Below are 24975 nucleotides of genomic sequence, written 5' to 3'. Positions count from 1 at the left end.
CTCGTGGAAAATGCAAGCCAGTATTCACAGCACCCGTCGACGAAGCCTGCTTCAGCAAATCTCCTACACAGCGAATCACACCAAACGATCATCACAGAAGGTCTTCGAAGAGCACCCTGAATTGCTGAAGAACTTGGCCATTGGTGAACTCACAGAGGAAATCATCAAATCTTCAGAAACCTTTGTCTGCAGAATAAACAATGTGCACACAACAGACTCTGTTGATGCAGCACGGCATTTATTGTTTTCCAAGACGGGGAAACCAGAAGCCATGGCCTCAACAAGTGATGTGCTCCGTTTCCATTTGATGAGAGTACACCATCAAGCAATGAAATGGAGAAATTCCCACTGCCCCACACCTGAGCTCCCTGCACCCTCTGAAATGGGATGGAGACTTGGGGAATCAGGACTGCGACCAATACTGTTGGCATCGATTCCCATTCAAGACAGTTGCCTCGAGATGGTAGCCTGTGCATGTCGGAAACAATGCAAGACTCGACGCTGCACATGCCGGAATTTAGGATTACGATGCACATCAATGTGTGTATGCCAGCAACAGATTAATGATCAAACTCCTTGCACGAATACAATGTAATTTGCCTCAAAGATGTTCGGCATTCCTGAAAACTGTTTAGGCTGAACTGATATTTGTTCACGTAGCAGCATGATAGAACTTTGTTTAGTTTTTATGATTACAGACTTGCAACTTTAACTTCTACATTTTATTAATAAACATCGGTAACCATGAAAGATAAAATAAAATGCTTCAAATATGTCTTAATCATTTTTATTGACCCTCAAAAGATCGGTCAAGACATCTCATTTGTCAGGTTTGCATGCATATTAACAAAGTTACAGCAGAAAATAGTTTTTTGGTTATGGTGGGAGCTAATCAGCATAATAATAGATTTTTGGCATGTTACGAATTTTATTAGCCTGTAGTTTTCATCTATTGCTCAAAGGACATTTCAAAGATGCGTGCATGTGAACAATGTGCATTTATGTAAATGGCATCGTAGTGCCTGTCCCACGAAAGTGCCCAAAATTGTCAATTTGGCAGCCATTTTGTTTATGCTAATTAAATGGTCAAAAACTCAAAATTCAGCTTGGGAACAGGACGAGTCGAATTCTGCATACCTTAGTTATGTTGAAAAGTTATGTTGCCAACATTTACTAAGAAATGCTTCGAGGATGCACATTTCTCAGAAATACATCGATTCGAGGACCTAACCGTTTTATGGTCTGTATGTGAAGCGTGAACCTCGTTGGGATGCTCTGCCTGAGCATTCCCACCTCGAGATATGGTGCATTATATCCTGTTTATTTATTCGCCGGGGCTCGTGGCAACTGCGCTCCGCACTGGTTCGTCTGGCTGTGCAGGGGTGGCAGGACGTCGTCAGCAAGGCAGGGAGTGTCGAAGGAAGGCAGTCACCTCGGATCAGGTTCTCGAGGAAGAAGTTCTCCAAGAAGAAGCGCATTCTGGCCGGCAATAGGACACAAACAATGTTCTGAATAAGAGGCTCGAACGACTCCACGCTACCGCTTTTAAAAGCCATAGGCGAAGGATGGGGTGAGGAACGGAAAGCGACGCACTGTGGCCCAAATCCTGCACCTCCATTGGGCCACAGCGGTCCTGCCATGCTCTGGCAGGCTCTGGGACCGGAAACCGGCTCAGATGCCTCCCAGCTCCGGCACGGCTCGGAGATCCTGACTTGACATGGGGCAAGCTCCTCAAGCCGCCACCCCGGCCCTGAATGTGCCCCAAGTGCAGTCTGAATGTCGGATGGCGGAAGGCTTTCTCTGCCCCACCCCCCCCCCCCCACGGGCTCCTTCACGAGCCAAAATGCACACCCGGGACCCAAACCAAACTCCCGGATTGCCCTTCTGATGCACACCCGGGACCCGAACCCCTCCTTGTTGCCCTCGGTCTTTCCGTGGTCTGACGACTGGATGAAGGCTGTATCAATTCCGGACGCTCACCCGGGAGGTTCTCGGTGAGATGCGGTGGAGCTATTAGCGTCTCTTGCATTGTTGAGCATCATGTGGGACCAAGCACACTCTGACGCGTGGTGCTCCTCTAAATAGAGTGGCGAATTGTAGCGATGCAGAGGTACGAGGGAGAGCGGGAATATTTTTCCCGTGTGTGGGAGGCATTTGTGGTCAAAGTGGTGAAATTTGGTGAGCGAGTTGTGGAGTTCGGTGGGAATTGGCATGCAGATTTAAATTAAATAATGGCGTGCATATTCTCGTGTGCGGGTTGATTAGTGTGCAGCAGAGATGGGCATGCTCCGAGGCACGGGAGGCATCGCGGTGTGCTTTTTAACAATTGGCAATTGAATGACGTGTGTGCTTACATGCTTGTCGTGTACCATGGCAAAAAAGGAAAGGGTTAGAGTACACGTATGAGTATGAGTCATCGATATTTATTAGACCTAACTACGAGACAAGGCAACGGACTTTGTCCCGTTAACCCACGAAACATGAGGGAAGGACGAACTACATGAATACTCATGTAATAACTGCTTGGGGATCACTGTATGTTGGGTGCCATTGCCTTTGAGTTATGCCGTTTTGCAGAACAACAACAACATCAATATATTTGTATATCTACATGGTCTTGGCTCATGGAAGAAACCGCTTCACCTGACAATGTGAAACTTTATACAAATTATCCGATACCAATGGTGCATGCAGTGTGAAAATAATGAAGAAATGGGTCATGTGGTGTGGCAGTGCACAATGAAATCATGAGGTGTACATTGAGAATGTGAATTGATCAAATGGGGCAAGCATGGCCTCAATCTGAATGGACTGTCACACCTTGACGTTTTAGCCAGCGTATGGCAAGGTGTCAAAATGTATGTAAAACGCTGGCGTCCGCTGAACTATTGATGTTTTTTTTAAGTTTTGGGCCTCTAATAACGTGTTGGACGTATGCATAACGTATTAGTAATGTACACAGAACGTTTCAATCACGCATAGATAACTTATACCAATGAATGCTCAGCGTGTTGTCGGCGTTCACAACCTATGCCCAATGATAGTCTAACTTTTGCATAGCGCGGCAGCGTATCGCCGACGATCACGTGGCGTAGGCTATTCATAGGCTGCGGCTCGACGATTCAAATCAGAACCGCACAAGTCATCGAAGTGTGAAGCCGCTGACACACGTTGACGTTTTAGCCAACATATGCCGACGTATGAAAAATTTGCCGAACCACGCTGGGACACGTCAAATACGTTGTGGGTAAGTTTTGTATAAGTTAAGAGCACGCTGGCAGATGTTGTAGTACGCTGGCATACGTCGTAGTACACTGGCATATGTCATTGCACTCCGAGTACATTGAGAAATTTTCAGCATGTTTAAAATTTATCGACGTCCTCGACGTATGACACAAATTCCGCATACGCTGGCATAAGTTGTGGGCAAGCGAAGCGATCTTTGACACACGCCGACATACGTTACTTGTATGTAACTCATAAGTCGAAACACGTCAAGGTAATGGTTAGAGTGAGTGTTCCAGACACCGTGTTTTTTTTTTTTTTGATAATTTTTTTTTCTTCGGTGATGGTGATGCTGACGCTTCGATTTTGAGTGCGGTTATGATTAAAATCGTTGAGCGGCAGCCTTTTAATTATATTATATTGAAACCGCACAAGAAATCGAAGTGTCAACATCACCGTCACACCGAAGAAAAAACAAAAACCAGGGAGTCTGGAACACTGACGCTAACCATTACCTTGACGTGTTTCGACTTATGAGTCCCTTTCAAGTAACGTGCGTCGACGTGCGTCAACGATCGCGTAACGTGCCTACAACTTATGCCAGCGTTATGCGGAACGTGTGAGTCATACGCTGTCATACGTCGGGAAATTTACAGCAAGGAAAATTTGTCTAACAGCTCGGAGAACTACGACGTATGCCAGCGTACTACGAAGTATGCCAGCGTACTACGACGTATGCCAGCGTACTATGACGTATGCCAGCGTGCTCTTAACGTATACAAGCTTACCCATAACGTATTCGACGTGTGCCAGCGTTTAGCCCAATTCTGCATACGTCAGGCATACGTTGGCTAAATCGTCAAGGGGTGACAGGGCCTTAAACTGTGTTGACAGGTATAGCTCGCCACAGCGCTGCTCGATTTACAATACAACCAACAGATGCACAACTTCCATTTTGCTCTGAGCTGGGAAGAACATTCAAAGGTAAATGTGACCGCAGCAAGAAACGGAGTGGGGCACTGGAAACGGGGTAGAAAAAGGTGCAATGATAAAATGTCAGGAGATTGAAGCTGTGGGCAATACCTGGAAGTGACATTTTCAGTTTGAACACATGATCCTCATGACTTTTTTTCATTGTGATGCGGACAGCGTGGGCCCTGCCACTTCTCGAAGTGGTCGGAGCAGCCATGTAGCTTCTGCTTCTTGCAAGCTTGCTCCAGGAAGTGCATTCAGCTGCAAACACAAAAAAATGGATCTTCCCAAAAAACAAGTCGATTCTGTGCTCATTGAAATCTTTTCGCTTTTTAAATTGTCTGAACCTAATGCAGACCAAATGAGTTGGGCCATCGATGAATATTCAACAACAATTAGATCAGAAAACAAATCTTTCAGTGAAAATTCTTGGTTTAATTTATTTGAAAACTCTTTGATTTCCTCTTCATTTCATGTTTTTACTGAAAATTAACCGATGAAAATAAACCCTCTGGGATTTTCATTTCTTTATGAGAAGCAAAGATTAAGTATTAAAAGTGGGTGGTGGATACTTGTGATAAATGTATTTTAAACAAAGATAAACTCGAAAAACGTCCGATAAAAATCATCTTTTTTATCATTATATATTGTTTCGGTTGTAGGGTTGATGGAAGAATTTAAGGGAGAATTTACGATTGAATTGGGTTGTTTGGACGGTGACGTGTGGGAGACATGTCAATGTAATTAAGTGGGGATACTGTGAGCTTCATTAGTACGTGTCACCACATGGGGTGGGAGGGGACTTTGAGGAAGGAAGGCAGGAAATTTGAAGGTGTGTTTCGGGTGGATTAATGGGGGTAGAAAAGATTGTGGTTTTGGATGGGGGAAGACACGAGGTGGTGGTGAACAGCTGTTTTGAAGACCTGGAGGGAAGAATAGGATTGAAAGAGTGTGGGAGTGTATTCCAAAGGCGGGGAAAAAGAGGAATGAAAGAGTGAAGGTGAGCAGTGATTTTGGGAGTTTTACCAGAAGGGGGTTGCTGGCATAACTTGAGCGACCTGCAGAAATATGGTAGGGGGGAGAGGAACCTATCACAGACAGAGCGGGGGTGGGGCGGGGGCGTGAGACCGGAGAGGAGACGGTAGAAGACAGAAAGACCACCGACCTGCCTGAAGTGAGAGAATGAGAGGCCCAAAGACTCAGCCTCACCCCGGGAGTAACCAATGATCTAAATGCCTTGGTCGTCACAGCGTGAAGCCATGAAAGGTGGGGTTTATGGAAAGGTGATAATCAGCTCGGGTTTTAGAATAAGCTTCCCCAGAATATGGTTGCCCCCCTGTGACTTTTCCTGATTTTTTTTATTTCCAAAAGCATGATGGGAAACAAGCAAACGTGCGGAGCAGGCAGAAGGCCCCCCTCCAAGCGTGATGGCGTGCAAACTCACACCCCCGAGGCTGATGATTGATGCACGTGATGTCAGAAGCCTTGCCTTCCCGAGTTTCGTGCGAGCAGGCCATGCCCCGGAGGCGAACGATGGTTCAGTGTGACGTCGAAGAAGTGGGGTTGGTTGCACATTGTTGGAGAGTGGAGTTCAGGGTAAGCGCACGTACGAGGCAGAGTTGAGTTGAGGGAAGGAACGGATGCGGTCGAAAAATAATGGGGTTTGGGAGATGGCCTGTAAGAACAGGGCTTCATGGCTGCCTTTCCCTCGACGCACGAAGAGGGGGCACGATTCTTGTCCTTGTGTTGAGGAGATTTGTCTCCCATGGTGAAGCAAGACGCTGAACTTTGGTTCTTGGTTGAGTCGTGAGAAACGGACCACGAGCCTCGTGTCTGTGATGGCAATCGATGCATGAAGCAGCTGCACTGGGTCTCTGAGTCTCTGAACCTTTCATTATGTTAAACATCTGTCATATCTCCCCGTAACCTCCTGCTTTCTCGTGTATAAATCCCTGTCTCCTTCACCCAATCCTCGTGGTTGAGTCGAACTCGGCCCGGAATCAATCTTGTCATCCTTTACTGAACCCTCTCTGTGGCATCCATGTCCTCCCAGAACTGTGGTGACCAGAACTACACACAATATTCTCGATGTGACCCTCACTAAATTCCTGCACAATGTTAACACCACCTCTTTGATTTATAATTGATCCCCCTCTAAATACAACCTAAACCCCTATTTTCTCCACCTGGAGCTGCCTGATTACCTCCCATATCTACTACCAGCCCCAGATCCTTCTCCTGTGTGACACAATCCAAAATGACCCCTTTGGTCCTGTAATCTCTATTTTCATCGTTCTTTCCCATCCCCAACACCTCACACTCGCTCAGGTTAAATTACATGTGACAATCTAAACAAGTATCAATACTTTCCTGTATCTCATCACCATCCCCTCTGAGACCCACCTCACCTCCAAGCTTTATGTCATCTGTAAATTTGGAAAGCTTCGTCTTTACCCCAAATATCCAACTTCACTTCACAACTTGTTTATAACTTCACAATTAATGAAGGTTAAATCTTCAAAATGTCGTCTTGTGTCGCGTCTCGATGACTGAAATGCGCGAACTGATCGGCGGGATTGGTCACGTGATCTGGAGAGTCCGACAACACGTCATTCCGTCACGAGGTCATCTTGTTAGTGCGCATGCGCGAACACTTCCGAAATTTCCAAGACGTTGCTAATCACAGAATAAACATACATTGACACCGTCGGGTTACATAACTTTTACCATTTGCTTGTTGTATATTTAATCTCAACACAAACCTCACTAACTTCGTTTGACGTTCTTCCAATCGAATCATGTTTCAAACGTTTTTCTGTGGCAACTCGCCAAGCCACCTGATTGGTCAAGTCGAACCACGTGATCAACCGGCCAACCGTTATTTTCAAAAACAAAACGAACCTTTTCACGTCGTTTCAGTTTGGTGATTTACAGCGATCGATCAGATTTTGTTCTTTCGCCTTTTGCTGATATAAAGTGTCTTTTAAGAGCAATGGATTCTAATTTTGGACATAAACATCAGTTGAGCTTTGACAACAAACCCCCATCTCCATCACGGGTGGAATTGAGGTGGTCCAACAATGCCGCATCTCCATCACCTCCATGTGTGAGGTTGTCTTACAATTCCTCATCTCCATCTCGGGTGGAATCAAGGGCGTCCAACAATCCCCCATCTCCATCTCGGGAGGAATTGAGGTGGTCTAACAATCCCTCATCTCTATCAAGTCTGAATGCAATGTTGGCTGACAATTCCCCATCTCCATCATGGGTGGAATTGAGGTGGTCCAACAATCCCCCATCTCCATCCCAGGAGGAATTGAGGTGGTCCAACAATCCCCCATCTCCATCCCGGAAGGAATTGAGGTGGTCCAACAATCCCTCATCTCCATCACGGGAGGAATTGAGGTGCTCCAACAATCCCCCGTCTCCATCACGGGAGGAACTGAGGTGGTCTAACAATCCCTCATCTCTATCACGTCTGTATTCTATGTTGGCTGACAATTCCCCATCTCCATCACAGGAGGAATTGAGGTGGTCCAACAATCCCCCATTTCCATCACGGGAAGAATTGAGGTGGTCCCACAATCCCCCATCTCCATCACGGGAGGAATTGAGGTGGTCCAACAATCCCCCATCTCCATCACAGAAGGAATTGAGGTGGTCCAACAATCCCCCATTTCCATCACGGGAGGAATTGAGGTGGTCTAACAATCCCTCATCACTATCACGTCTGTATGCGATGTTGGCTGACAATTCCCCATCTCCATCATGGGTGGAATTGAGGTGGTCCAACAATCCCCCCTCTCAATCACATGTGGAGTCGAGGTGGGAGAGAAATTCTTCATCTCCTCAGTCTCCAGAACAGAGTTTGGAACACAGTTCCTCATCTTCCTTGCCTCCGGATATCCCTCTCCAGGTAAGCGAGATGTTAAGTGTTATCTCTTTTAAAGATCACCTGCACTTTCGACCGGTGAGCATATGCGATTCATCAGTGTCTGTGAGTGCGTGAGTGAGTGTCATTGAGTTCGTCAATTCGTAAACACTTCGGTCACTATCGCTTGAACCAAACATTGGATTTTGATGAAACGTGTGGCTTGTTAATGGGGTCTTCGAGGGGTGGGGGGTTTCTCCGAAACGACCCACACAATTTCGATGAAACTGACCACAACCTTCATCACCCGTGATGTACCAATTATTGTTCACAACATTAAAATAATCAGGGTCTGAGGGGGGTCTGTGGGGGGTTTGAGTGCCTGTTGCTCCTTATGCAGGTGAGCTTCGGGCCAAGCGGTCCTATTTTTTTGTCATGGAGAAGGGACGTGTTGGTTGAAGTTAAAAACCCACTTTGTTCCACCGATCAATATCATGTCCCCTGCAGTTGAGTTCCGAGATGTGAGCAGATCCTCACCTTTTATTTGTAAATTTTCATTGTGAGGTTTGTGATGAAGTCACTCGATTGGTAAGGTGAAATAACGATACTGAGAAACATCTTGTTTGAAGATCTTGATGTATTCTTTCTCTGATCTTCGAATGAAACATGACGTTTTCTCAATTTGTATTGTTGTTCAGATCGAGAAGTATGACGTCATCAGAAAGCTCGGTGAAGGAGGTCAGGGAGCAGTTTACAAAACGAGGAACACCTTGTGTGGTGATGAGGTACGGAAAGGTGTCGTGCTTTCAGGGTTGTGGTCAGGGTTCATAAAGGTGAACATGAAAAGGTTTTCCTCGACCTGTACCTCCATCTGTAAATTAATTCATTAAATCTCAATTCGCTCCCTTAAAGTTTCCTCCAACATGCGAAGTTCATGTAAATGAGTGTAAATGTGGTAAAATTCACCTCAATTACCTTGCTTATCCTCTTCGTGCATTTATACACTTGTGTATGCTTGGTGTTGGCTTAATGGTTCACGTGGTGAACTTGGGATCTGAAGCATCCTGAGTTCAAACCCCACTTGGCTGTTGAATTAATAATAGGTGGGGTTGATTCTGCCTGTCATCCTTGTGAGGTCGGCAAAATGAGTGCCAGCTTGCTGGTATCCTGTGTCGGAGTGGCCACCCATCCAGGATTATGCCCAACAGCCAAGGAGACTGCTGAGGTAGCACCAACGCTCTGCACAGAGTATGGTCCCAATGGATGGATGGATGGAAAATCATCTCTTTTTCCCTGAAATCTGAACTTTACCTTTTGCTGATGGAGCCTGATGATGTGATTGGATGTTCCCCTTCTACCTTTGATAAGTATGTTACCATATTGGTCTGCATGTTTTGTGAAGGTGAGCACGATGCTTGTGAGATGTAAATTGATGTAAATGGTCTGACTCACACTTGTGCACCTGGAACTGCATCACAAGTTTATGATCAACTTTTACCTGTCTGTATCTCTTCCAGGTGGCAATTAAAATTTCCTTGAAGAACGACTTTGAGAAAGTGAGTTTATTTCATGACATTTGGGGTTAGAGTGCAAATCACAGCGAAATGTGACTTGACCTGAAACGTTCGTTCATGATTTCCACCTGTTGGTCGAAAGTAAACAGATTCACAAAGTAAACAGGTGTTACTGGGACCAATTAAAACGTCATCTTTACCCTCAACATCACAAAAATAAAAACATTTTAACTTCAATAAGGAATATTCCTGAGAATATGGAATATCATGAAACTTTGTCTCAAGAGAGTATTCAGTCCTGAAATGTATTTATGAGGTTAAAATCTCGGTTTTGGGGACTACCTGAACTCATACATTGTACCCCACATGTCGTCACTTTACTCTTACTCTTACTCTTACTCTTACTCTTACTCATACTCTTACTCTCTCTCTCTCCCCCCCTCTCCCTCTGTTTCCTCCATCTCTTTCTCTCTCTCTACTTCACTCTCTCTCTCTCTCTCTCTCTCTACTTCACTCTCTCTCTCTCTCTCGTTGCAGTTTTCAAAAGAAGCCTCCATCATTTCTTCCTTGCATCATCCAAACATCAGTAAGTGAGCATTTCATTTTAAATGATAAATTGTTCTTTCATCGTGATGATGTAAAATCAAGATGCTTTGTTTGTATTATTACTGTTATTCACTGAAAAGGTTTGTTTTCCTTCATTTGAATATGGATGGGTTGAGGACCCTGGAAATCTTTCCAAAAAGTAGGCCATCTTGTGCTCGTGGCATGGTCAGATTACCTGCATGGGGTTAACTCTTTCATTCACAATACCTATCGGTGACATGTTAGGACACGGATACAGCAGGGATACAATGGGCCAAATGGTCTTTCAACGTGCGGAATTTTCAGCACGGTGCATCCACTGAACTTCCGAAAGGACCGTCTGGTGAACCCTCACATCGACCTTCTCAACAATAATCCTCTTCAGGAAGTTCAATCATTCAAACTCCTCGGTCTCACAATCTTTCTTCTTCGGCAAACCACATTCCAAAGTTGGTCTCCAAGGCCAGCCACTGACTGGGCATCCTGCGTCATACAAGGCTGTGAGGGTTAGTACACCTTCCTTGGTACACCTGAACTCCTATTAAACGACAAGACTTTCATCCGCAGCTTGATGGAGCACATACTCTCTCCTTTGGGTTGGCTCCCCAACCTCACACCTCACTCAGGTCAACGCCATGGAAACCAAGACCTTCAGGATCATTGGAATCTTCTTTGTGGGCCGATCACTTTCCTGTCGCAGACAGGGAGGTGGTTTCTCTATCTCTACGGCCGATCTTTTCTGGTCTGATCTTGCAACCTCTGCTCTTTCCGTGCTTCCCCAGCCTTTACCCCTCCACCCAAGGTCTCTGCTGGGCAGGCAAGGTCCACCATCAATCCCCTTCTTGTGAAACTTCCAAAATCCAGGATCACTGCTCATCTCCACTCATTCGTTCCTCTTTCTTCCACCTGTGCAACCAAACACCACATTCTCCCCAATCTTATTCTTCCCTCCAACTCTTCAAGACAGCTGTTATCACCATTTCAGATAAGCCCCCCTCCCTCATCCAAAAACATGACAATTTCGACCCCATTTAATGCCCCCCCCTCCACCTCCTTCCAAATTTACAGTTTTTTTCCAAACTGAGAGTATGTTTCTGGTTCCATCCTGTCCACCCCATGCGTCCTCCCCACACCCATTGCTTGTCCCAATCTCCCCCTATTTTGTTTTTCAACCCCACTATAAGTGTGTCTGTCTCTCTCGTTCCTTTTGTTCTGTTGTCTCCTGATCTGTTCAGTGTTCTCGCTCTTCCATGAGCCTTGACTCTGTAGATAAAAAATTAATTGTATTCATTTAATGGTGAAACAAAGATGGGGAAACATGAGATTGTGCCTTTTATTTCCCGATATAATGAATGGAAGATAATGTTTGCTTCAGAAAATCGATCAGTCAGATACGAGATGGAATAAAGAGTTACCCAACGACTTCAGACTCCTGGGAATAACGACTTACACCAACTCCATCACACTCCCAGTAATAACAACTTACCCAGACGACTTCACACTCCCAGGAATAACAACTTACCCCAACGACTTCACACTCCCAGGAATAACAACTTACCCCAACTACATCACACTCCCAGTAATAACAACTTACCCCAACTACATCACACTCCCAGTAATAACAACTCACCCAGACGACTTCACACTCCCAGGAATAACAACTTACCCCAACTACATCACACTCCCAGTAATAACAACTTACCGAGACGACTTCACACTCCCAGTGATAACAACTTACCCAGACGACTTCACACTCCCAGGAATAACAACTTACCCCAACTCCATCACACTCAGAGTAATAACAACTTACCCCGACTACATCACACTCCCAGGAATAACAACTTACCCCGACTACATCACACTCCCAGTAATAACAACTTACCCCGACTACATCACACTCCCAGGAATAACAACTTACCCCGACTACATCACACTCCCAGGAATAACAACTTACCCCAACTACATCACACTCCCAGGAATAACAACTTACCCAGACTACATCATACTCCCAGGAATAACAACTTACCCCGACTACATCACACTCCCAGGAATAACAACTTACCCCGACTACATCACACTCCCAGTAATTACGACTTACCCCAACTACATCACACTCCCAGTAATAATGACTAACCCCAACTACTTCATACTTCACACTCATGATCATGGATGGTGTCCCGGATCTATGGACCCCTGAGATCATCCATTGAATGTACACAAACTACGTTCCCAGCACGAGGAATATTCAGATCACCCTATATGTGGAACTTCGTGCTGAGTAGACGTGGGTAGCTCTCCACAGTTAAACTACATCAGTCATGTGACGGAAAGCCAGTCAAAGGCCTCACCGTGTCACATTTGAACCTCTTCTTCACTCAACAGATGTAGTTATCATAATGAGGATTTGTTTTTATTTCTGCATTTTAGTTCTGATGATTCTTTCTCCTGCACTCTGTCATCCCCATGCAGTTCAAGTTTATGACATTAACAAGACCGAGGAGATGATGTTCATGGTCCTGGAACTCGCACATGGTGGTATGTTTTTAATCAATCTTCTGTTCCGAAGGTGTGTACCTGTGATCAAATCTGATCATTTCACTCACTCATGGCAACTTATCTACACAGGTAGTCTGTTGGATTATCGGCAACATCATGCACCAATGACAGAGGAGAAGATACGTCCCATCATTTTCCAGGTGAGCTGAGCCTGTACTGACGTCATTCTTCATGATGTTCAACGTGTGGTTTAAAATCAGGATTTTTCAAATGAACAACATTTGTTGGAAACTCCAATTTGCATAACGACCCGTTAATTCAGTGCTTTCCTTCCAGGCGGCGTCTGCACTCAGTTACATCCATAGCAACAACATCATGCACGGGGACATCAAGGTAAAACAAATCTGAACATAAAAACCTCATGATGATGTTGTCATCGCGGGACATCAGTGAAACACTATCACAGAAGGGAGAGGTTTTTCTTTGGGGAAACAAGAAAATGTGTTGGAAATGAAGGAAAGTTTTTTCTGGAATTGTCTCATTTGAACTGATTTGAATGAAGATGAACATAACAAGGAGACTGAGCACCCTCAGAGACCTTGTTGACCTTGGTACACATTGATAGCAATTCACTAGTCAAGCTCATAGTTAGTGTAACAAGGATCGGTGAAACCTCGTGCAGCATTGAAATCAGATGATGTCAGGGGGTGAAGATATTTCCACATGTTACAGGTGAGTTCAGGTTACATCATTGCGTGAAGACCCCTCCACATGGTGCGGGTGAATTCAGGTAACAACAGAAGGTGAACAGACTTACACATGTTACAGGTGAATTCAGGCAACATCAGTTGGTGAAGATACTTTCACTTGTTTCGGAAAGATCACAAATTGGTTGTTGATTGAGGGCTGGAGCAACAAGCAGTGTGAAGCAGAAATGGGAAACACGAATAAGAATGAAGGGTGTATTTGTCGGGATGTTGTTTCGAGATTGAAGGTGATGTTAACGTATTAAATGCAGGAACCCAGTGAGTTCTCACCTCATTTGGGCGATTTTAGAAAGGAGGCCAACTACCAATATATCAGCTTGTCTTCTCTTTCGTGTCAGAGAGATTATGTGATTGATCCAGATCTTGTTCAGATTCCCGAAAGGTGAACATGCTTTTCCAATGTGTACCTTGTTTCCCTCCTCACCCCAAATCACAATGCCAAATATGGAAATCATTTCACATTTTTCAGGGTCTTTTCTCCAACTTTTATTTTTGGAGAATTTGCCCATGACCCAAAACACGTGATCTTGATCTTACCATCACTCATGTTTATCCCGGTGTTGAGTGCCAATAAATTGAGATTATCAGTTTCAGCTGTTACTGGCTGTGGTTCACATTTGGTTGGTTGTTTGCATTTTACAAAGTCGAGGCTCATGAAAAAGCTGTTACAAGAACGTTGAATGGATCAGGACACAACAGGACAAAATCAACAGTTGAGAAGGGGGGTGGGACACCAACAGCAGAGTTGAAGGCCAGTATCGAGGCAGATTGGATGGACAAGCAATGGATGTGGGGAGAAATGAGGTGGAGAAGAGGATGCATGTGTTGGACAAGATGGATACCAGAAGGAAACTCTGAGGAGGGAAATCGGGAATTTGGAGGAGGAAGGATTAGGGTGGGGTGGAGTGTGGTGCAGTGTGAGTGTTAGCAAGGGTAGAAAAGATCACGGTTTTCGATGGGGGATGATCTGAGATGGTGTTGAACGGCTGTTTGAAGACGTGGAGGGAATTATGAGATTTAAGAGAATGTGGCAGTTGGTTCCACAAGTGGGAAGAAAGAGGAACGAATGAGTGGAACTGAGCAGTGATCCTGCATTCTGGGAGTTTCACCAGATGGGGATCAATGGTGGACCGCGTGTGCCCAGCAGAAACATGGGGGGGGGGGGGAGCGTTGTGGAGAGGGGAAGGGGACAAAGCAGAGGGTGCAAGACCAGAAAGGAGGTGGTGTAAGACAAATAGACCAGCGAACTGTCTGCGACGACAAAGTGACAGGCACATAGACTCAGCTTCATCACGGGAGATTGCAATGATCTTGAAGGCCTTGGTTTCCACGGCGTCAAGCTCAACAAGATGTGAAGCTGTGGAAGCAGCCCAAAGAGGAGAGCAGTACTGCCTCAACCTGTGGATGAAGGCCTTGTAGTTTGATAGGAGTTCAGGTGTGCCAAGTTCAGACTTTGCACGACGGAGGATGCCCAGCCAACTTTCAAATGAGTTTTGCCCAAGAGAGATCGTGGCTGACAGGGAGACCCAGCAGTTTGAATGAATGAACTTCCCCAAGTGGATTGGGAAGAAAATAGCTGGGGCGGTTTGTCAGACGATCCTTTCGGAGAGAGATCGAGAGTGAGAGTGTGAGATTTGTCTGGATTGAAAGACATACTCCAAGAGTTTATACTGCATCAAGGTGGCAACATGTCCAAGGTGGAGTGACCTGGTCTGAATCCAGATTGGTGATATGAGATGATGTTGTTCGAGAAAAGAAATGATTTCACATCAAATGTGGTGATGGATTCAATGACCTTGCTGATGATTGCAAGTCAGCTGACAGATCTGGAGTTGAGGGGAAACTGCAAATCTCGATCTGTTGAGGGAGTGTTGTTCCACCAACAAGTACCCCATGATTGTTTACACAGTGAACTTTTCATGATCAAGTCCGTGACAATCAGAACAGGAAGGGTGATAGAATACAGCCTTGTGTAACTCCTGTGGATATATCAAAAAGGTCGATCGGTCCATTTTCAGTTTCCACACACGACATGGAATTGTGATCCGTGCTTTCATCATGTCCATCATTTTCTCTCTGATGCCGTATCACCTCACGATCTCATGAGGTATTTTATTGATGTGATTGTAAAATGTTAATTCTCGTACGTACAATAAGTAGATATTTTGTTGAAACGTTCATCCTTGTATTTGTCCCACTCAATGTACTTCAACTATTTCGAAATGGCTCAGCTGATGAGATGCTGAAAAGGTTCATTGATCACGTGGTGTGGCTGTTTGCTGTTACGGTGATGATCCATGTTTTGTTAAATACATTTCATGTTGTTTCAAGTAAATGAAGATCGTCCTTTTCATCGGAATAGGGACATGAGTTGTGTAAAGCACACGTAACATTACCTGGTGAAAATGATAACTTATCTTCCACGCTTCCATTTTACTCTTCCATCCATCCAACAGCTCGCAAACATCTTGTACAACGACCTCGGAGTCCTTAAGGTCGCCGACTTTGGCCTTTCATGTGTGTTTGAACCTGGAGCAGTCGTGTTTGGGATAAGGGGAACACCTGGCTACATGGCCCCAGAGCTGCACTGCCCCGAGGGCTACAATGGTCCTGCGGTCGACGTGTGGGCTCTTGGGGTTGTCCTGCACTTGTTGATAGACCGATATTTCCCATACTCGTGGGAGACGATCAAGGTGAGTGTTTCCTCCTTACAATCGACCGAACCTTCGTGACGATCTTAGTGTTCATGATCGATGTGAATGTCGATGCAGTGTTCTTTCATAGATATGAGTATCTTCATCAGATTTCACATCAACACAGACCAGAGAAATCATGAACAAGGTTGAAAGAAGAAAAACGTTTCTTGTTTTCAGAAACAATCATTTCACGGGATCACATCATTGCCATCGTCAGACAGTCGGGTTGTACATTTTGTTCACTGCTTGGTTTTTCCCATCCTTGGCAAAGTGAGAATGTAAAAATGATTAAAATAATTACAATTTCCATCAACAATATGAATTTTGGAGTGAATAGGCTCAAATCATTGTGGTTGGATTGTCCAAGAGGTCGTTGGTTCGATTCCAACAATGGCCCAGTCATACCGAAGATGAAAACCTCAGACTTGTTGCTTCTTTGCCTTACGATCAACACTTGAAGGATAAAGCTGCGACAGACCCGATGTGTTGGTAGTGATGGGAGGTGGGGGATCGTATTTATCCCTTATTGCCCCTTCTGTCTGCGGAGAGAAAAGTGAGGTCACAAGATGGCGTCGCTGGGACCCGTTGTGCTTTGGACTGTAGTCAAGTCCAATGTTGTCTCATGTTTGTGTCTGCAAGCACGCACAGAATATGTGTGACTGCTTCTCCATGAGCCTTCAGATTCAGATTTGGATGTGCCAAACCCTGTTACAGTATCAGTGATGGCGAAGCAGTTTTTTGGCTTGGGTAAAATTGGGTGGTTTGCCATTGCCTTGCCAGACAGAGTTCGGGCACGAATTTGTTATACCTTCATGGTGCCGGTGACAGCTCGCCTACTCTTCACGAAGGACACCGTGAGGTGTTTAACGTTCACCAACTAATGTCGGCAGACAGGACACCCGGTTTCCGTCCACCCGAGGGAGGGTACACACATTGATGAATCACTGTGCTTGTGAAACACCAGGGTGACAGTTTATATTTGGTTCCGTGGGTTTGGATTCAAAGCCAGGCGAAACGGTTTCAAGGCAAGTGGGCAAACCTCTCGGCCACCCTGTGAGACCCCATCATCCTGAGACGATGTAATAAAAACTCTTGATATAAAGTTTGGATTGAAAAACACAGAACGTATCCTTTGAGTTCACTTTGAGATGAAAGTGTTGTGTACGCCTGCTTGGTGAAAATGTTGTATGCACCTGCTTGGTGAACGTGTTGTGTGCACCTGCTTTGGTGAATGAATCAGTGAATTTTACAGATCTGTCTCTTTACAGGACGTCGGATGCAAGAATCGGCCGTTTCACTACAAACCTCCCTCTTCTGCTGGGTCCCAGTGCGCTGAGCTCTTAAAATCCATGCTCTGTGTCGATCCAACAAAGAGGATCTCAATGAAGGTGTGTGATAACGGGGCAGCTTCTACTTTGGATATTTTATTTGATTTACCAAAAGTTCGAGCAGGACTGTGAAAGTTCACTATAGTGGGACTGAGTGGTTCTTGGCCAAATGAGATGGCGTGTGATGGTAATTACTCAAGATTCTGGATGGACTGAATTGTTTTACCTTGAAGGAGATCCTCGTGCATCCATGGATAAACAAGAGGACACCTGGTGTGAAGAAACGTTCCCGTGACTCCGAGAGCACGGATGCAAGACCAGTCAAACGTCTGTGCACATCTAAAGGTACTGGTTCTCTGCTGGACTGTGGTTCTGCTGTTTAACATCTACTGATTCTCGTGAACCTCATGAGCCAGTTCCTGTTTTCCAATCCAATTGCATTATTTATTCTGCTCATTATTCATGGATCAACAATAATTTGGCCTGGGCTTGGCCACGTGGTGTGCATCATTCCCCTTACGATGATGGGAGAAATTTTCGAGTCACCTCAGTCTCAAAACATCAGCAGTTGGATTGGGCTGACTAATGATGGGCCAGGATGAAGCCTGTGCATTTCATTTTGTCTGCGATGGAGTTGTAAGGCCGACTTTCCTTTTGCTTTGGCATCTGCTTTCCCTGTCAACAATGGCGTGAACTGTGGGGGAGTGCAAGTTTGGGCAATTATGGGATGCCAAATCTGAAGCAATTGGGCCATCCCGTGGGAACCAAGAACTCGCCCGAAACTTGTACTTGATCACCACTGCCTTCCTTATTTTTCGTTTTTCACCTGCATTCTTTCAGGGTTTCTCATTTACCAACATCATGACTGAAGTAACTGTGACTTCCTGTTCAACTTGAGTGTTAAACATCCTCAATTGATACTGACCATGATTTGGTGTTTGGTGTTTGATCCAATTGGTGTTTGTGTGTGGATTGCTGCCTTGATTTATATTTCTTGGACCTGTTTTTGTCGGATGCCCTTCGTGTCACACATTCGTCCCACCGGATGGATGGTTTTTCGACTCGGTTTCATTGTAGGACATTCCAATGATGTGGAAAGACTTGGCGTCCTCAGCAAGGAGTGAGGCAGGGGTACTAGCCCAGACACGAGAGCAGTACTCCATCAAGCTGCAGTTGACGGCTTTGCCATTTGTTAAAAGTTGAACAGGAGCAAAAAGAGAGAGCTCGGACCATCATTATGGAAAAATGCCGACACTTGCAACGGTGGGTAAAATTAGTGACTGAAAACCATCTTCGTGAGAATGTTGAAAAGTAAAAGCAATTGTTGAAATATTACGGTCATGAATGTTCCTCCTTGACACCATGCATGTCTGAATTTCTCGCCCACCTCCCCCCTTCCATTGAGAGCCAAGTTCACAGTTTCCGGGCCTTCTGCAATAAAAAGGCCAATACAAGGACATCGAGCCAAGTTCACAGTTTCTGGGCCTTCTGCAATAAAAAGGCCAATACAAGGACATCGAGCCAAGTTCACAGTTTCCGGGCCTTCTGCAATAAAAAGGCCAATCCAAGGACATCGAGCCAAGTTCACAGTTTCCGGGCCTTCTGCAATAAAAAGGCCAATACAAGGACATCGAGCCAAGTTCACAGTTTCCGGGCCTTCTGCAATAAAAAGGCCAATCCAAGGACATCGAGCCAAGTTCACAGTTTCCGGGCCTTCTGCAATAAAAGGCCAAGACAAGGACATCGAGCCAAGTTCACAGTTTCTGGGCCTTCTGCAATAAAAAGGCCAATACAAGGACATCGAGCCAAGTTCACAGTTTCTGGGCCTTCTGCAATAAAAAGGCCAATACAAGGACATCGAGCCAAGTTCACAGTTTCCAGGCCTTCTGCAATAAAAAGGCCAATACAAGGACATTGAGCCAAGTTCACAGTTTCCGGGCCTTCTGCAATAAAAAGGCCAATACAAGGACATCGAGCCAAGTTCACAGTTTCCAGGCATTCTGCAATAAAAAGGCCAATACAAGGACATCGAGCCAACTTCACAGTTTCTGGGCCTTCTGCAATAAAAAGGCCAATACAAGGACATCGAGCCAACTTCACAGTTTCCAGGCCTTCTGCAATAAAAAGGCCAATACAAGGACATCGAGCCAAGTTCACAGTTTCCAGGCATTCTGCAATAAAAAGGCCAATACAAGGACATCGAGCCAAGTTCACAGTTTCTGGGCCTTCTGCAATAAAAAGGCCAATACAAGGACATCGAGCCAAGTTCACAGTTTCCGGGCCTTCTGCAATAAAAAGGCCAATACAAGGACATCGAGCCAAGTTCACAGTTTCCGGGCCTTCTGCAATAAAAAGGCCAATACAAGGACATCGAGCCAACTTCACAGTTTCCGGGCCTTCTGCAATAAAAAGGCCAATACAAGGACGTCGAAGACTCACCATTGCTGCAAGACGACCCATGCTTTTTGTTCATGGAAGTGGGCCACGTGGACCAAGAAGAATCCCACATTCTGCAGCCAGGTGGTCCCACCACCAATATGTTGCAATTCACCGCAAAGCGAAGACCATCATTCCTTTTGTTCATTCAAGTGGGCCACATGGACCAAGAAGACTTCCACGTTGAGTGGCCACGTGGTCTCACCAATATGTTGCCATTGACGTGAAGTGAATATTACCGTGCCTGTTATTCAAATGTGGGCCACATGGGTCGAAGGACTCACGTCATGTTGAGTGGCCATGTGGTCCCAGTGTAAGTATTTGAACCCTTCAAACTGAGGAGTGCTGTCAAGTTACCGGCAGGTGTTGATGTCAGACTGTGGGGAGCCACTAAAAATAACTCTGCACTTCAAATGAGCAGAAGAGTGCCCACCTGGTCAACTCAACTTTTTCTCAACAAATGTACAGAATCCGAATGTGAAGTGTAAGTGATGTTTCAGGTAGAATTGCAAGCCAGAGTTTCGCAACGCATTAGTTTTTCTTTTTTTTCAGCATAGGAATGCGATTGTAAACAAAAACAGGGTGAGAGGAGGGGGAGTTGTGTAAAATAAGGGGGAAGAAAGAGCGGGAGAAAAAGAGGAATGGAGGAGGCTTGAACAGCCTCGGAAGAGGCTGAATGGAGCAGTGGGGGTCGTAGGACGGATGTGGGCCGAGGTTGGACTTCGTGCACCCCCCCCCCCCCCCGAGGGAAAGGAAGCACACACACATAGATATTAGTTATTTATTTATTATTCTGTTTCGAGGAAACAAAATCGTATCATTGTGATCAATATGCATTGTGTGTGTGTGTAAGCAGCATAAGTGTCTGTTCCTTTTCCCTCTTTCGATCTACCTCTCTATGTCTATCTTTCTATCCCTTTCATTTAACACCATTCCCTTCCATTACTCACCAGTCACGTTCATTGCTCGCCTGCTCACAAACCCTTTCACTCATTTGCTCACATGGTCGCAGAATAATGGCGATGCCCGGCGTAAGTAGAGACAGAAGTCGCTTAGGTAGAGATTGTTTCGACCCCTTCATGCACCCGCCCCTTCGCGAGACATCAATGCAACACCGCAAGGCCAATGGAAAACAGCCACTGAGGGGTAGGGGCGGGGTACAAACCCAGATCGGTAGCAAAATCTCTCGCCTCCACAAATGCCCGAGACAGATCAGAGTTTTGAGAGCCTGTTCCCAGAGATATTTTCCACTTTTCGTTTTATTCCACCAGAGCAGATTTTTGAAACCTCACACCAATTTCTCTCCCATGTCACGTCTTCATTTCCACATAATTTTACTCAGATCGCCCAAGTGCCGTATTTTCCAGCGCTGCCTTCCAAACATCAAAGCCTGCCAATATTTACATGGAACGAGCTGTCTGATAGTCCTGGGGCTGAGGGGGGTCCTGTGTGCAATCATATGTCCCCTAATTTTGACTCTTGATCCTTGTCGGGGACCCCTTGGAGATTGAAAAAAAACTTGGGTTGACATTCCAGATGTGGGTCAGAAAGGTGTAATTCAAGATGGCCGCTGCGTCATTATAACCAGCATAACTCCATGTGGAATTGTCCTCGAGTGATAAATTTCATGTCTTTACCGAGGTTTTTGGGGTCAAGGAATCCATTAAAATCATTTGCAGGGTTAAAAAAAAGTACGGGATAACGGTGAAATCCAAAATGGCCACCAATATGGCCGCCGCGCCCTTTCATCTCACCTGTAATGGTTCAGAATTGAGCTCAAAGAATAAGTTGTGTCTCAATATAAGTTTTAGAGGTCAAGCATTTCACTCAGACCAATCAATTTGCAGAAGCAACGATGGATAATTGTTAATTTCAGTACAGGGGCTCTAATTGACCAGGACACAGGTCCCCGACAAGGATCAAGAGTCGAAATTAGGGGACAAATGATTGCACACAGGACCTCCCTCAGGACTATACGTAGAAGAAATAAGAAACGTGTTTTGCATTGAATGAGACTTTAGTGACATTTTAATTTATACGAATAAATCCTGAGCACCATTATTTACCATGCACAATGCAGTACACATTATTCATGAATCCAAAACTGTTTAAATAACTCGATCAGTTTGGTATACAGTGGGCATCAAACCTCCGACTATTACGTTGCTTATAATTTGCACAAACCGCACCTACTTAGGTGGAATAACCCCGTTAGGGTTTTTGCATTGGCTGCTCTGATTGTTTGCCTGGCATTAACAGAATATGCAGCATCGAACTTTTCTTTGTCTGCAAGGATAGAAGTGAGTGGCACATTTCACACAGTTACATTTTAAAGCTACTTCTTCAGGCAAATTACGATGGTATTTCATTGGTACGAGACATTCGTTTTCCATCATAAACCCATAGTCTTGAGGGTTTAGCGAAAAATCTCCGAAACATTTGACTTGCACATTGGTCATATAGAATGCCCTATGAATATGACCTTCCGTAGCATAGCTGGTTGGGGGAAGGTCAATAATTGTCATCGACTTTCTGTGATGGTACATGTTGTAACGTAAACAATCCATCGTTTCAATGCCATGATTTCCTCCTTTTAACACTTGGACCAGGTATTTCTCGACATTGTGCACACAGGCCTGCACATTTGTCTGTGCCCTTCCAAAGTCCTTTAGGTACAGAACAGGTTCTGCCTTGACACCAGCAGCTTTCGTGCCAAATTTGCTAGTAATGTCACAGCCAGTTAGTGCATGCATCGCGGGAAGGACTTCACACATTGGTCTTCCAACCTTGTCAGCCATTACATGTAGAGGGATAAATGTTGTCCTGTCTCCAAGTCCCCCTCTGAGCCAAAGTTCACGGAGTCCATTTGCTGCGAAAATATGATAGAAATACATTGCAACTACGAACACATCAGTATCGCTCGAGAGAATTACCATCCGTGTGCAATTACTTCTGACGGCATGAAGAGCATGTGGGATGATACGGATATCAGCCTCTTCATGGTCCGAGTCCAGTTCTGGGTGTTGGCTTCCTATCCCATTCCTGATCGACTGGGTTTGTGTTGAGGTTTCGTCTCCCACTATCCGACTCACTACAATGTGAACATCTACGGATTCTGCAGTAAAGTGGCCAATCAGCCATACTTTCATGAGCTGTTCTAGTTTGGCTTTGTTTGCTGCAGATGACCAGAGACTATCCATATCTCTTGGTAACTTGCTTTCTCGTGTGATGTTACTGTACAAGACTGGGGGTTTCTGAGTTCGTCTTCATCGTTCACTTTCTTTCTCTGATCCTTCCATGCACAAATCGAAGATAAAGTCAATGCGGGAAGCATTTTTGCAAACCCCAAGGATCATGCTCAGCAATTGCTTGCACAATTCTCCGAAGGTATTCATGGAGGAAGTTTTCAGCTTTCGCACATAAGCCATAACATCGACAATGTCTCCGGTTGGCATATCCGTCCAATGCGTAGGAGCGATGTTGTCACCTGCTGTAATATTTGATTCAAGTTCTTTCACAAGCTCATGTTTTGTCGGTTTTTTCATGAGTCCATCCTCATCACTAAATAAGTAACTAGTTATGACCAGATCATACGTGAAAACCTCTTGGGCATCATACCCACGGACCCTGACAATGTCCAGTTGCTTCTGCGCAACACCTAACTCCTTGTCCTGCTTCTGTTTCCTTTTTGGGGCTGATGCTTTCTTTCCCTCAGCACTTGCGAATGTCTTAACATTGTTCCTGTTGATTGTGTCACCCAGTCGTTTTGTCTTCTCCACCAGGCGCTCCTTTCTGAACGGGTTGTATAAATTCAGACCGGTTTCTTGAACAGACAATGGACTATCTTGAATCTCATCTGGCATGATAGCTCTGGTGATAAAGTTATGAAGTTTCAGTTCAGTTGTTTGCTTCACCTCGAATGGATTTTCATAATTCAGGATGTATGCGATCATATTGTCTACTTTGCATTCATTTTCTTGTGTTTACCAACGACTGAATGAATAATTGACAGGAAGTTCTGTATTGTTCAACTGTACACCTGTGACTTCACGAAAGGTTTGATTTACCGCCATCAATTCATGGTGAATGATGTTCCATCTTGTTACGAATTCTTTCCGTTTCTATTGCCAATGATTCCCCCATTTGTCTTAGATGAGCGGTTGATTGTCTGTTCCAGACACATGTCGGCAGCAACAGCAGAGAATGGGATGGAAGAACGTTTCACAACAAAACGCCCAGCCATGAAATTGTCATGGACAACTGATGCATTCTCTGGTAGTTTTTTTCATGTCCTCCAGGTAGAGAGAACACCACCGCAGATAGTTGATCGAGTCAAAGACCGCGAAATATGGCAATACTGCTTCAACTGATTGCAGGAGCAGATGAGAGTTGCCTTCTCTGTCAGCCCTCACAAGGTCATGTGCAAACCGAACCATTTCAATAAACCTAACCCAGTGGAAGAATGTTTTGCTTTCTGCCTTCCTTTCCCTTTTAAACTCCTCAAATCCTCAAACAGGTCTCCCGATAGTCCAAGGAAAGAATTAAGGAGCTCCTTACTTCTCGACTTGTTCTTTGCAGACACCTCTTGCTTCATATCTCAAAGCAACTTGAGCGGCTCCACATATTTCTCTACGCCATGCTTCACAAAGAATGCACTCCATTGGAGTCTCTCCATAGCCTCTGAAAGGAGAGTCATGCCTTCTAGAGATCGAACATAATGTGAACCTCCCAAGACAGCCTGGGTCATATTTGGACCAAATATTTCATTTTCGATCCATTTCCTCTCAGCACCACAACCACGAAGATACTTTCCAATGCAACCAAGGTAAATCTTAAGTAAACGAAACGATCCTAGGCAATGACTCAAGTCCATGAATTCTTCTTGGCGCCACAACATAATCTCTCGTGTGATTCTGTAGACACCTTCATCGCACGCTATAGCCAAGTGGTTCTGACTTAGCTGTCCCAAGACGTTCTGAAAATTTTTAAGAGCGGTATACACGATGTTGTATTCTGTGACCGGGTGTGGTAGAATTGGCAAGAAGCCAACGATCCTTTCAGGAAGTTTCTCATCAGTGACAACTG

The 24975-nt window shown here is 45.0% G+C and overlaps 2 protein-coding genes across 6 annotated transcripts in view; one reads left to right on the top strand and one right to left on the bottom strand.

Annotated features, from left to right (window-relative positions):
- Window positions 1–24975, bottom strand: part of LOC147030739 (general transcription factor IIH subunit 4-like) — a 76198-nt gene that overhangs the window by 24817 nt on the left and 26406 nt on the right. Inside the window, exons 1-2 of one of the 5 annotated variants that reach the window (XM_085875104.1) lie at window positions 6969–7225; window positions 4309–4458 (exon numbers count right to left, since the gene is read on the bottom strand). In XM_085875104.1, the coding sequence (XP_085731230.1) occupies window positions 4309–4414 (106 nt within the window). In that variant the 5' untranslated portion in view covers window positions 4415–4458; window positions 6969–7225. Of the gene's footprint in view, window positions 1–4308; window positions 4459–6600; window positions 6922–6959; window positions 7226–24975 lie in introns of those variants that run through there. The other 4 variants (XM_085875103.1, XM_085875102.1, XM_085875101.1 and 1 more) reach the window with 4 other exon arrangements.
- On the top strand, window positions 9198–18675 carry LOC147030740 (putative serine/threonine-protein kinase MARK-A). The gene is made up of 10 exons (XM_085875099.1): window positions 9198–9293; window positions 9586–9624; window positions 10120–10168; window positions 12637–12702; window positions 12793–12863; window positions 13000–13056; window positions 15887–16123; window positions 17395–17514; window positions 17688–17799; window positions 18532–18675. Exons 1-10 carry the CDS (start codon window positions 9213–9215, stop codon window positions 18576–18578), a joined length of 879 nt encoding a protein of 292 aa, XP_085731225.1. The 5' UTR covers window positions 9198–9212; the 3' UTR covers window positions 18579–18675.

Source organism: Eptatretus burgeri, chromosome 3 (assembly GCF_056783735.1).
Source record: "Eptatretus burgeri isolate ZD-2024b chromosome 3, Ebu_testis_v1, whole genome shotgun sequence".
NCBI classification, from domain to species: Eukaryota; Metazoa; Chordata; class Myxini; order Myxiniformes; family Myxinidae; genus Eptatretus; species Eptatretus burgeri.
This window is presented reverse-complemented; position numbering and strand designations above follow the sequence as displayed.